The sequence below is a fragment of the Palaemon carinicauda genome, chromosome 6, assembly GCF_036898095.1.
Source record: "Palaemon carinicauda isolate YSFRI2023 chromosome 6, ASM3689809v2, whole genome shotgun sequence".
NCBI lineage: Eukaryota > Metazoa > Arthropoda > Malacostraca > Decapoda > Palaemonidae > Palaemon > Palaemon carinicauda.
Window position 1 is genome coordinate 67,642,538 of NC_090730.1, and position 13,985 is coordinate 67,656,522.

The window sequence follows — 13,985 nt, forward strand, 5'->3', positions numbered from 1 at the left end:
TAAAGGATGAGGATTTGTATTCTTGTAGGAAAAAATAAAAATTGCATTTTTCCTAACCATAGAAACTTGAGTCTTTTAAGTTTCACATCTGGCCTTGACCACCCTGCAAGCCTTAGGTGAAGGTCAAAGTGGCTACCCAGTGTACTGGCTCGGGGCCGTGACTACCTACTACTAACTATCGACACCTCGTTATAAATTTTGATAATAGAGTTCCAGCCCATCATAAAACATACTTTATTTAAGGACTTGTATTTGTAAAATAAGAAAAAATACAAAATATTTTTAATGTGATTTTTGCAGATACCAGTGCAAGCTCTGCCGAGGAATAGTTGAAGTACCCAAGGAGTACTTTTGTCACATGGATGGTCAGGGATCACGCGCAGACAGATATCAACGAGCAGAATTGTGCTGCGGCACCTATGAGTATAGTGCTACTCCAGAGTATTGTAGGGTAAGTTCAGAATTGTTTTTAAAGTCCATAACATAATTTTGACAAACCATGTCATATGTTTTTAATTTTTAGTTGCATCTTTGTATGTGTACAGTTATCTGCACAAAGTTCAATCTACAGAATTATCTAACTAGAATCTAGTGTAATTACGAGAAACATCATGTAATGTACAGTATACAGTGATTGTAATGGTTGTCTTAGTTTTCATTGTGGGATGGGATTTTTTTGTTAAATAAGTTACTAGAATTATCCTTTTCATGTGGATATGCACATTCAAGTTATGGTGATACACTTTGTATTATTGTACTCTGAGTCAAGCGAAGGGTAAGAAGTCTTCAGCAAGTTTGTGGTTTTCTTTTTATCTCTGGTTTTATTTTTGTCCTTTCCTCTCTATATTGGAATGTCAGTTAAACTGATGTTAGAAATTGTTGCACAAGTGAAACTTTTGATGATCCAGTTATGTGTTATACCTGTCTGTGAGCTGCAATTTTATGCTTTGTTTGGCTCCTCCGTAGAGGTCCTTCAGTGTTTCTATTAAATAGAACTTGCTTCTGAAAAGACAAGCAGGCAAGATATAGTATGTTTTTTTTTTTCTAGTTAACAGTTCAATTACTTATCTTAAGTAAACTGTGAGTTGAGAAATGCAGCTTGGTAGTCTCTTGTCAGCTACTTTCTGTAGTAAAAAAACTTTAGGACCTGAAATTTATGAATGAGGAACCTTTCTTTCTGGGGTGTAGTTTAGTTATCCTTTGGTTGTCTGCGTTATGGGGAAAATCAAGAATGTTTTGAGTATCAGTGGTTTTTCTTTTTATCTTAGCTTACAAGGAATAGGGGGTTGGGTTTACTGTATTGCTGAATTAACAAAAGTAGCAGTTTTTTTTTACATACTTATGTTTAATGGAACAGAATATGCATTGATAAAAAAAATTGGTATAAAATGCATTTGTTAGTTTATGATGTTTTCTATTTGTTTTAAATAAGTTATGTAATCTGGAAATAGTTTTGATTTTTAACTTGATATGGAAATCATCAATGTGGTGCTTAAGTATAGTTTACTTGGTAACATGGGTGTAATATTTTATTAAATATTTTAAAGCTGATAGCTAAATGTAGCGTTATGATTTTCTAGCTTAACATTTTAATTCTGCTGTCTCTTTCAATAGGGTGTTATAAGCTTTATGAACAGTAATTCTTTAGGTAAATCTCATGTAATTTTCTAATTAAATTTGATTGTTGCAGGGTAAGGAGTTGCCTAAAGAGCCTGCCTTCATCTTTGTGCTTGAAATGAGCCAGCTAATGATGCAGAGGGGAATCATTCCATTACTGTGCCAGAACATGAAGAATATCTTAGCACATCTTCCACGAGATACTATCAACGGTGTTCAGTCTCCAGAGTCAAACATGAAAGTTGGTTTCATTACATATGACAGCAATGTCCACTTCTACAAGTTGGATGGCCAGGCTCCTGAAATGTGTGTGATGTGTGACCGTGATGAAATGTTTGTGCCCTTATCTGGAGGTATCTTATGTGATGCAAAAGAAGCAGCTGAAAATATTGATAAGCTTATGGAAACTATACCCGAGAGTTTCATGGCCACTCGCGAAACTTCAGGTGCAGTAGGTTGTGCGATACGTGCAGGTATGGAGGCCCTTAAAGCATCGGGCCGTGTGGGAAAGATGTTTGTATTTCATTCGTCACTACCCACGGGAGGAGGGCATGGTAGCCTTAAAATGAGAGAAGATAGAAAAATTTTAGGAACAGAAAAAGAGAAAAGTATCTTGACTCCTCAGACAACCTACTACAATAACTTGGGCCAAGATTTGGTTGCAGTTGGTGGCTCAGTGGATTTATATGTATTCAATGATAGTTACGTTGATCTTGCAACAGTTGGACAAGTATGCAGATTAACTGGGGGACAAGTTCACAAGTACGCTTTCTTCCAGTCAAATAGAGATGGTACACGCTTATTGGAAGACCTCAAACTAAACATAAGTCGTAACATTGCCTTTGATGCTGTCATGCGTGTAAGAACTTCTCAAGGAGTCAGACCAGTGGAATTCTTTGGCCATTTCTTCATGTCTAATACAACTGATATAGAATTGGCTAGCATAGATTCAAGTAAAGCAATTGGTGTTGAAATAAAACATGATGATAAATTGACTGATGAAGATGGTGTGTATATACAAGCTGCTCTTCTCTACACATCATGTAGTGGACAAAGAAGGCTGCGTATATTGAATTTGGCTTTAAGTGTGTGTACGCAAATGGCGGACCTATACAAAAACTGTGATTTAGATACACTAATGAACTACTTTGGGAAGCAGTCTGTTTTCAGGCTATTGGAATCTAATGCAAAACAGGTAAGCAATAATATTCTCTAAATGTATTGTATATTAAACTGTAAATGTATTGTATATTAAACTGTATTCGGGCTCATGTTTATCTATGAATGGATGGGTCATAATGAAGGCAGGTTTGACCAACCTTCACTCTGGCCCATTATTGTTATGCTTAAGGTTTATTTGTTAAATTTAACCATTTATTTTTTCTATTTTGATGATTTTGTTGCTGTAACCTTAGGTATTGGAATGTCTAATAGCTTCTTTTCATCCTGTCTTTTTGGGGGGAATTTTTTTTTTTTTTTTTTTTATGTATTGGAAGTTGTTTTTTGTAACTTTTGTTGATAAATTTTTGCTTTCTAGCTTTTGAAGCTATTTCGTGAACAGTCAATAGTCATGGTTCATCATGCAATTTTTAGACTAGTACTGTACATGTGTAAAAACTATATACAGTACTATACTGTACTGTATTGTACTTACATTCTTTCATTTCATAAATACTTTCAAATCCTTACTAATTTCTGGTACTGTATTTTCAAAGCTGTAGAATACTGTACTACTAACCTTAAAATTTCATAGCTTCTCCTGAACATTTGGATTGTCGTGAATGTCCCCTTTCATTATCAAATGGTTGTATTTTATGTACATAACTTGATTTCATTAAGAAATATTAGAATTTTCATTTATTGCTTGCCATGAAATTGAATCTTGAACTAGTTCCTACTCTTTTTGTTGTTATTGTACACTATCATTTGATAGTCAAAGCGTTGTTGGTCGATTTGGTGTCTATACAGGATAGAAGGAAGCTATGTTTCTACGTTTTTAATACCGTAAAAACTGTCTTCTCTGTGTAATGGTAAAATAATAATGTTAATTGACGTGGAGTAGCTTCCTGTACCACAAGGGTAGCACTCTTATGAACGGTTTTTTTTTTTAAGAAAGATAATTCTCATGTTAGTTGTCATGGTATGAGCAAGTTTGATTGTCCATTTCCTATTGATCCTTGATTTGAAAGTCTCAGGAATGTTAATGGAGGAAGAAATAAATCCTCTGTACATGTGAATACCTTCAATGTAAAATTGCTGTGTGTGTGTATAGAGTGGTTTGTGGATTTTTCAGTGAATGCTTGTTTATCATTAAACACCTTTTGTAATACTGTACAGTACTTTATTTATAGTACAAGTGTGTGCAAGAACATAATTTTCTAACTGAAAGAAGTTGATTTTAATTTGTTCCTACAAAGAATACAAACCTTGCATTCTTTACGTAGGAGAAGAAATCGGCTCTAGCTAGCGTACGGCAATAAAAAGTTTAGCGAGGTGTAAACAATCATAGTTGTTACGTGTGATAGCAGGAAGAAGCTACCTTCCCCGGTCTCCCATACCTTCTTCACTTCAATCTCAGCCTTGGTTGAAGACAGACGTCGCGATCCATGTTCCCATCTGGCGGGTAGAAATTTCAACTTTTCCTTTCTTTTTAGATTGCATTGTGAGTCTTGAGGGTGCATGATAGAGTTCGTCCAGGGTCATAGTCTTATCCCTTCATGCAGAGAACACCCCTGCATGGAGACTTATACTTGTCCAAAGTATAGGGAGTGACCATCCTCCCTTTGGGAGCAGTATGTCAGGAGGAAGAACAAGTGGTGTAAGAGGGATTCTTTGCCTTCAGGTTTATTCTTGAGGTCAAAGAATTTCCAACTTTTCTCCCTCACCCTTGGTACCATGCTCTCTGAATGTGCTCAATCAGTTTTCGGGGAACAGTCTAGTAAGAGCGATGGCCGTTTAACTCTGTCAACCTTGGAGCATGTGATGCCCTTCTTACAATTTCCAGTGCTGTACAGAAGTCCCTTGATTGTGGTCAGGAAGTTCATATGATTGGCTTTGATTTTAGTGCTGCCTTTGAACGTGTTAATCACGAGGCCTTGTTTTCTTTTCAAACTCAAACAGTTGGGAATGGGTGGGTCATTTCTTGGCATCAGTATTGAATTTTTAAGTTAAAGATCGTAAAGAGTTGTTGATGGGTTCCATAGTGAGTATAGGAAGGTAGTGTTCTTGGACCATTACTTTTCATACTATGTATACATATGTGGTTTGGCCTAGAAAACAAGCTTGTTGCATATGCAGTTGATGCTATACTCTTTCCATCAATTCCATCTCCTGTAGATGTTGGGTTGCTGAATCCCTTAATAGAGATCTAGCTAAAATTAGTGCATGGTGCAAATTATGGGGCATGAAGTTGAATCCTAACAAAACTCAAAGTACAGTATGATTCTAAGTAGTTCAAGGACAGCGGCTCCTCAACATCCAGGTCTCAGCATTGATAATGTTTCTTTAAATCTGTATGACTTAAAATTTTAGGTGTGATTCTTGACAACAAATTTACTTTTGAGAAACATATTAGGTCTCTCTTCTTCAATTGCACAAAACATTGGGCTTATTGAGAAAGTCTTTCAAAATTTATGGTGATCAATATATTCTGAAGAGGTGTTTTAATTCTTTCATTCTACCTTGTTTTGAGTATAGTATTGTTCTCCTGTCTAGTCTTCAGCTGTTGATTCTCATCTTAATTTGTTGGACAGGAACTTACGGTCTATTAAATTTCTTATTCATGATCTAGGTATTAATATCTGCCACAGTCGTTCAATTAGTTCATTATGCATGTCGCATAAAATTTTTCATAATTCTGACCATCCTTTACATTCAGATCTTCCTGGACAGTTACATCCTGTTCGTAATACTTTGCATGCTGTTAATTCTAATAGTCAGGCCTTTTCCATCATGAGGCTCAATACTACACAGTATTCTACAGTTTTGCCAAATTTGTACTTCATCTTCCAGAGGAAAAACTCTGCTCTGTCTCAGTGGTGAAAGGATATCACTCGGCCTTGAGCCAGGCCTTTAGACTGAAAGGTCTAAATATTTCCTCCTCAGTATAACTGTCTATGCTTATACGAAGTTTCGAACAGATTTGTCCTCAATTGGAAGCGAGACCATTATTCATTTGACAGGGGAGCATCTTACAAGCTTTTACACCAGGTTTTAGACTATGATATTGTATTGAAAATGGTCTTTCTTCTTGCCTTAGCCTCTGCCAAGAGTGTATGCGAGTAGCATGATCTCGCCTACGATATCTCACATTCAAGGGATGGGGAGAGGTTTGTTCAGCTTTGTCCCTGAGTTCATTGACAAGACTCAAAATCTGGCAGTTTCCAATCCTAGGTTTGGTTCCTTTCAGATTTAGTGTTTGGGAGGTAATTTATGATCCTAAGCAACTGCTTTTGTGTGCTTTGAGAGCGCTATGGTGCTATCTTAAACACGAAAAGCTTGCCCACAGATCAAGATCTGTTCGTCAGCTCGGGCAGGGTCAATTACAGGGTTATGAGGAACATCTCGTGGATCAAGCAGGTCATTGACCAGGCCATCAATCTTTCCCCCTTCACATCATCAAAGCCCATGACTTAAAGCTCATGCCATCAGGGGCATAAGCACATCCCTGGCATTCAAGAAGAACCTCAATGGTGCAGATACTTCAAGCAGGGGTGTGGAGAAAAAACCACCATCATCGCCCACTACCTGCAAGATGCGACACACAGGTCCTTGGATACCTTTGCAATAAGACCTGTGGTAACTGCCGTGCAAGTGGTTTAGCTGCCTTAGCTCCTCACAGGACTATTAGGAGTCGTTCGAAGAAAGTTGTTGTTAGTCTAGGATGAATGAAGAAAGAATGACTGCCCTTTTCTTCATTTTCCCCTCTTGGGGGATAGCATCTGGACACACTGTTGGCTAGAACTCCTGCAACTGCAGGTAAGTTCCCTTTTAGCTTGTAACTAGAATATATTAGTGTATGGTTAAGTCAAGTTCCCTTTTAGGTTGTAACTAGATTATATTAGTGTATGGTCAAGTCAAGTTCCCCCCATCTCTTTATGAGGGGGAATTGGGATGGTGACTCTCTGTGTATAATCACAAACCTTTTGTTATAAGTAGCCTTGACGGTCACAGTTGCATTCTTACGCTTTTATTCACTTTCACTCGGGCTTTCAACTAGCTGGTATTGATAAGCCACTGGTTTAAGATGTGTAAGGATGCACAGCCTCTGCATTATCATGGGTGGATGCTGCAATGCTGGATTTAAAGTTTGTCAGTTAAAGGGACTTCACCCACCTTACTGTCATTCTCTTATGTAAAGAACATAATTTGGAAGTAATTATTTTTCCTAACTACAAACCTGGAGTTCTTTACACAGACTTTACCTCCCCCTCAGGAGAAAGTCCTGTCAGCCATCAAAGTGATGAAGTTACGAGTGAGCGGGAGGGGACGGGCGGCTCTTTTTCCCCGCTACCACTGGTAACAACTGTAACAGTTTTTTACACCTTGCTAAAAGTTTTTTAGCCGTACGCCAGCTACCACTGACTTCTTCTATATGTATTAAGAACTCCAGGTGTGTACTGTTAGGAAAAATACAAATTACTTCCAAATTTGCCATTTCTATCTTGGTGGTTTTGCTTAGGAACCATGCTTTGTAGCGTCATTATTCAGTAGTTAACATGTAATGATACTAGATTGTAGGTCTTCAATATTTGGGAATATCGTAGGGGGGATTTGACTTGTTCTAATAGTGCGGATGAGTCAATAGTGTGAATCAAGTTATTGGATGAATGTGGTGTATCTAATAACAGTAGGATATGGTGAAACAGAATATTGTAGAACATTGACTGTAAGTAATTCTTGATTTTCTCAAGAATTTTTTTTTATATTTTAGAGCTTCTTTTATCTAAAAGTGTGTGAATTAGATTGTTAATTGCATGTGCAGTATGTGAATGACTATAACTGTGATAGTTGTATGGCATACTTCTTTAGTACTTGATGCATTTTTGCAACAAGAAATTTTATTGTTGTTGAATTCATGTATGTTAGCATTCAAGAACTAAAGCATTCATCAGGTGTAACCGAAATAATTTTAGATCAGAAATAGCCCATCACTTTAGTCACTTTGCTTTGCATTCTTCGTTTGGGGTTATGGTTTTTTGTTTCTGCTTATCAGCTTGTGTTTGGGCACTTGCCATTATCTTGAATCTTCAGAATTATATGAAGTGATCTGAGTTTGTGGAGTGATGATAACAGGCAGTTGTAAAAGTGTGCTTAAAAGCCTTTCTTATGGAGTCTTATGATATAAAGTCAAGGAAGGTGACTTTTACCATTTATTAATTCTTCTACTAAAGTTATCAATGTATCCTGCAAGGTCAGGCATTGAATGCAGGATGAAAAACCTAAGCAAGTTGGCTTATAAAACTTTGTAAACTATTTGCGAAATCTTTTTTCTGTTTAGATGGGTATGTAGTCATTGAAGAAGCTTGCTTCATGGTAGCTCGGTTGCATCACTGTTTGTCAGAACCCTTGATTATAGGCTAGCCATATGACAATACAGTACATAGGAAAGTCATAATTGCTAACATTAGCTTCCCAGCACTTTCTAAAAAATGCACATGTTTGGAATAGCATGAGCCCTTGCTATTGTATTCAACTAGGTTGACATCTTGTAAAGTAAATTGTAGGGTAATAGTAGATATTCCAATGTTTTTTTAAAACTCTTGTAAGGGCCATGTGAATGAGGAGCTAATTTCAGAAAAAATATTACGAGGAATGATTCGTTAGTACAGCAAGAACGTTTGTATTTGTTAGGAAAGAATTTTTCAGTGTCTTTTTTTTTTCCCCCATTTGTAATGCCCTCTTTGTTTTATTTGTCCATTTACAAGGTAGTGTTGTCAGTGCACCTTATGCAGTGCACTGTAAGCATTACTAAAGGGTTCTTTATAGCCTTCCTTTAGACTCTAGCTGCACTTGCTGTACAATATGTCCTAATTTACCTCTCTCCTCACTTCTATCCTTCCTTCTTTCTCTCTAACCTGTTCTCACTTCCATCCTTCCTTCTTTCTCTCTAACCTGTTCTCACTTCCATCCTTCCTTCTTTCTCTCTAACCTGTTCTCACTTCCATCCTTCCTTCTTTCTCTCTAACCTGTTCTCACTTCCATCCTTCCTTCTTGCTCTCTAACCTGTTCTCACTAACATCCTTCCTTCTTTCTCTCTAACCTGTTCTCACTTCCATCCTTCCTTCTTGCTCTCTCTAACCTGTTCTCACTTCCATCCTTCCTTCTTGCTCTCTCTAACCTGTTCTCACTTTTACTTTATCGTTTAACTGCTGGGTTTTCCGCCCAGTTGCACTTTGGCACTGATTGGCTTCACAGTCCAAAGCAGTGGGCTACATACCCCCAGAGAGTTAGCGTGTGTTGTAGAATAATGATCAGTAAAATGTCCTTTGAAAGAGCAATGTGGTAAGACTAAGGAAATAAGAATGTTTTATTTATTATAGTGCCTATACTATATTTGAAATAGCCCTTGCAGTACTGTATATTTTTATATTATTTCTCATTGCATTTATATCTCTTTTCAGGTGAAGGAAAATCTAATATCTAGGACAGCCAACATCCTGGCTTGTTATCGTAAAAACTGTGCCTCTCCATCATCTGCTGGTCAGCTGATTTTACCCGAGATGATGAAACTGTTGCCATTATACATTAATTGCCTTAATAGATGTGATGCCATTAGTGGTGGTCAAGATATAACCTGTGATGAGCGGTCATCACAAATGTATTACCTGTCTTCTATGACAATAGATGCATCTGTAGTTTATTTCTATCCCAGGCTTATTCCTATTTCGGATGAGGACCCACAGGTAAGTGACATAGTGGTGTAGAAATGTGAAATGCTATTCTGTGATTGTTATTGGTATTTATTAAATATTATTATGCAACCCGTACATACTCTTTTGAACTTGAAAAAAAATATATAACAATGGTAAAGTATATAAAACATTGGATTTAGGGAAAAATTATAAGTTATGCTTAGGGTTAAGGTAAGGTTGATAGCATAAGTAGAAAGTTTGCAAGGAGAGTTTGTACTATTTATAAGGGCTATGGAAGATTAAGGGAGTAAAGGATTCGACAATTGTAAGAGCTGATATCTTTAAATTGTAAGCAGGGGTATATGTTAAATAAGTACGGTTTATGATGGGGTTATTGGTTATACAATACTATACTATGTTGCTTATGGTGATCCTTTTATGTAGGACTAAAGTACCATTTGAATCAACATAATGTCCTATCATGACTTAAATTTGAGGGGGGTTAATTAGTGCATGTTTCTTTTATTTCCACACCTTTAAAGGAAATGGCCTTTTTACACTAAATATGAATATTGATGTACTGTACTGAATCTGTATTGAATTGAATTTTATATAGTAGTCCAACCAGACTACCCCCTTCGGTTGAAATTCATTTGTTCCTACACGAATGCGAACCCTTGTCATTTATATGGTTATACTCCATTGCTGTTTTGCTGCAACCAAAATTTGAAGTCCCGTGGGTCTCGCAACATTGTATAGTTGCCCTCTGTTCCCACTTGTGGTGGGTAGGTGCGTTAGAGCCTACGGCTCAGTGTTCACTTTACTCTTGGTTGCTGTGTCGTTCTGTCGTCTGCCTCTTGACTGCATTTTACGCTGTGGTTTTGTGCTTTTTCTGTTATTTGTTATTATGAGTGCTTCTCAAGTGTGTATGAGAACCTGTCCTGGTCTTGATGGTCACTCTTGTGGCACCTTTGAGTTGGGTGGAGGTCAATCCCCATCCTTTGTGTCCTGCGTGTTGTGGTAAGAAATGGTCAATAAACTCCCCTTGTGAATTTTGTAGGGAATCGTCATCTTCCCAATGGGAGAAATATGATAGTCATTGTAAGAAGCTAAAAGGGATTGCTCCCCTTCTGCTGCTTCCTCCAAAGAGATCAAGAAGCAGAAACCTCCTCTTCCGAGTCCTGAATTTTTCCTGTCCGATCTTTCATCGGAGTTCCCAGAGGCTACAATAACCAAGGACGGCACCAGTACGTTCAAACACGAGTTTTGTAAATGTGTTATCTCAGATTGTGTTTACTTGGAGGAGAATATGCATAATGATTATGAGCATTTGGCATCACCACTTAATGAACCAGAACAGGATTCTTTACAGTAAAAATTAATTTCACCAGATTTTAAGAATCCGAACGGTTCTCCCCATCCCCTCGGAGTATGCGAAGCTCAGGGGAAAGTTATTTATTTCAGATATAGGAGAGCAAGGAGATACTCCATAGTGCAGGAGGCTTCACAAATTAAATTGACCACTTGTCCCCTATACATACACCAACAGGGTCTTCGCACCATTCAACAAATGGGTATCATGTATCTCCACCTCCTATGACTGGAAGTTATACTATTCACTGGTGAGATCCTATAGCAAGCCGGGCCTTCTAGTAGCGTTTGAAGGCCCTAAAGGAATGTTTTCTCCTTTAGAGGTAGCAGTTAATCTGTCTCCTGGAAAAGTATCAACGCTTCAGGATTCCTCACAAGGAACTACTTTGTCATATTCCCCTAGAAAGAGTCGTCTTTTCCAGAGCATCACAAAAAGAGCTAGAACGGGCACTAGTAAAGCGCATACCTTTGCCACCACCATATAAGATAGACAATTGAATTATGCAAAATTTGGTACTAGTTTCATGCAAATCTGATAAAAATTTAACACAATATAGGTAAAAGATGTTTTTTACCTTTTGTCACCTTGAGAATTGACCCAATAACTCCTTAATTCTAATGAAATTGTCCATGGATCATGGCCAATCATCCCACCAAATTTCATGAAATTTGGCTATAATATAGCAAAAAGAAATTTTTTTACCATTTTGTGACTGTCCTAAATCATGTTGTATATCACAAGATAGGCAATTGAATTATGCACATATTGGCATGAGTTTCATTCACATCGGTTAAAAATTGACTACGATATAGCAAAAAGACCTTTTTGAATCCTTGACCTTTGACCCAATCACTCCCAAAATCTATTAAAATTGTCCTTCAACCATGGCCAATCATTCCACCAAATTTCATGAGATTTGGTCAAACATTTTTTGAGTTACACAAATCACTAACACATACAAACACACTAAATAAACGGCTATCAAAACATAACCTTTGCCGCAATGAAGTAGGCGAAGATAACAATAATATTGATCCTATAGACTCGGTGTGAGTGTGAATCTTCCTGTCTACAGATCCACAAAGAACCTGTGTGTCCTTTTCCCCAGACAGGTACAGAAAAGCACCCACTAACTATGGAGCAAATAGAAACGCACAATCAGGGTCACGCGCACCACCAGAACACGCTACCACAAGCACCCATTCCCAGTTCTGGCACCCAGCTGAATGCGCTGCTAACAATATGTGCCCGAGGGCAGACTATGCATTCGCCATTTCAGGAATGACAATAACACATACTGTCATGTATAAAGCAAACTCGCCACCATCCAAGTTGATGTATCTTGTTGTTGATATTGTATATCTATAGAAAAAATAAATCTGCATTTAGGTCAAATCCTAAAATTAAGATTTTTCAGGTATGCAGGTGAAACTGCAGAACCACCATGGACTGCTGAAATCGGCCATTTCCTCGCATTACCCTCTCTTCATTCTATCGGGAGCAGCCATTCCTGAAGAGACAGAGGACATATTGTTCTGTTTACAAATATAGAGTGTCTTTGTGGTACAGTATACACCTGAGGGATCGAGATTTGTCACCACAGTATTCGGTGTCAGAGTGGGAAACAAAACCTTCTCGCCCATCTCCACCTTGTAAGAATACGAGTCCCAGACTGATAACAGATTTTACAGTCATTCCTCCCCCTTAGCTCCTGCACATTTTCCAGGAACAAGGCGAGAGGGTTAAAAACCCTAGAGTCAGATTCCTATTAACCAACATTGTCATTGAGGACTCGCAGAACAGAGGGCTGAGGCAGCAGCGGAAGTATCGGGTATTGCTCCCTTAGTTACCGTCATTGGAACCGAGGGAGACATTTCACTTCCTTAAGATAATGAACCCTATCTGTCGTATTGACGGATTAGGTGAACTGCCTCGTACCCAAGTAATAGGAAGGCAGGGTATTATTGATGGATTCTCTCCAGAACACTAAAATATTCGCCACAAATTCGGTCCCTGTTTTTTAATCAAGCTGGGGACATCACAGACCTTTTTAACAAAAATTTCTGGTGTAGAGAACTTTCCGAGATCTAGTCGATTTTTGAGATTGCCACCTCCTGCCTTATTATTATTATTGTTACTAGGTTAGCTACAACTCTAGTTGGAAAAGCGGGATGCTATAAGCCCAAGGGCTCCAACAAGGATAAAGAGCCCAGTGAGGAAAGGAAATGAATAAAGTACTGTATATAAGTTATGAATGATTAAAATAGAATATTTCAAGAATAGTAACAACATTAAGAGATCTGTTATATGTAAATTATAAAAACTTATGTCAGTCTCTGTTCAACATAACATTTGCTGCAAGTTTGATCTTTTGAAGTTCTACTGATTAAACCACCCGATTAGGAAGATCATTCCACAACTTGGTCACCGCTAGAATAAAACTCTTGAATACTATAGAACAGGATGGTACTGTCCAGGAAGATCTGAAAGCAAAGGATGGTCAGAATTATGAAAAGTTTTATGCAACATACATAACATACTAATTGAACTACGGTGCCAGAGAATAATATTTAGATCAGGAATAGAAAAGTTCTATGGGCGGACACCCTAGTCCTTGACTCGAACATTGCAAACTTAACACCAGGCATGTTTATTGGAATTTAATGTACTTGTTGTATTCCTTTTTTACCCCAGAACTGCAGAATTATAAGGCAGCAGCTGTCTGCATTTCAGACCTGCTCCTGGCTGGACCATTGGTCAGGGGCACTTTTCTATTTTTTGCCAGAAAATCTAGCAATTCTTGAAACAGTAATATGAAGACCTTATCTGCTCAGGAGTGAGAGCATGAGTTTGTTCTCCACCAAATGGCCTTTATCTGGCAGTTATTTACTAAGGTGGAGTGATGCATTAATTGCAGAGTTTGCCAGACATATGACTCCTGGGGATTCCTTAAATCTGAGAAACTCTAATACCACAGACCATCCGACTCCACACCCACCCCCTGCAGAAATAGCACTGGCAGTGGAGAAATGTGAGAAGACTAGCCTGGCATTGTTCCTGAGAAGAGCTGCTGCATCCAAAGTCTCAGCTCCCTCTCAACAAATGCCTAGGCCACCCCCCTTAAGCAAATTTCTCTTCATTGT

The 13,985-nt window shown here is 38.0% G+C and overlaps 1 protein-coding gene across 1 annotated transcript in view; it reads left to right on the top strand.

Annotated features, from left to right (window-relative positions):
• Nucleotides 1-13,985, top strand: part of Sec24CD (Secretory 24CD) — a 62,341-nt gene that overhangs the window by 33,615 nt on the left and 14,741 nt on the right. The window contains exons 2-4 of the mRNA XM_068375252.1: nt 301-451; nt 1,691-2,812; nt 9,240-9,521. Of these exons, the coding sequence (XP_068231353.1) occupies nt 301-451; nt 1,691-2,812; nt 9,240-9,521 (1,555 nt within the window). The remainder of the gene's footprint in view (nt 1-300; nt 452-1,690; nt 2,813-9,239; nt 9,522-13,985) is intronic.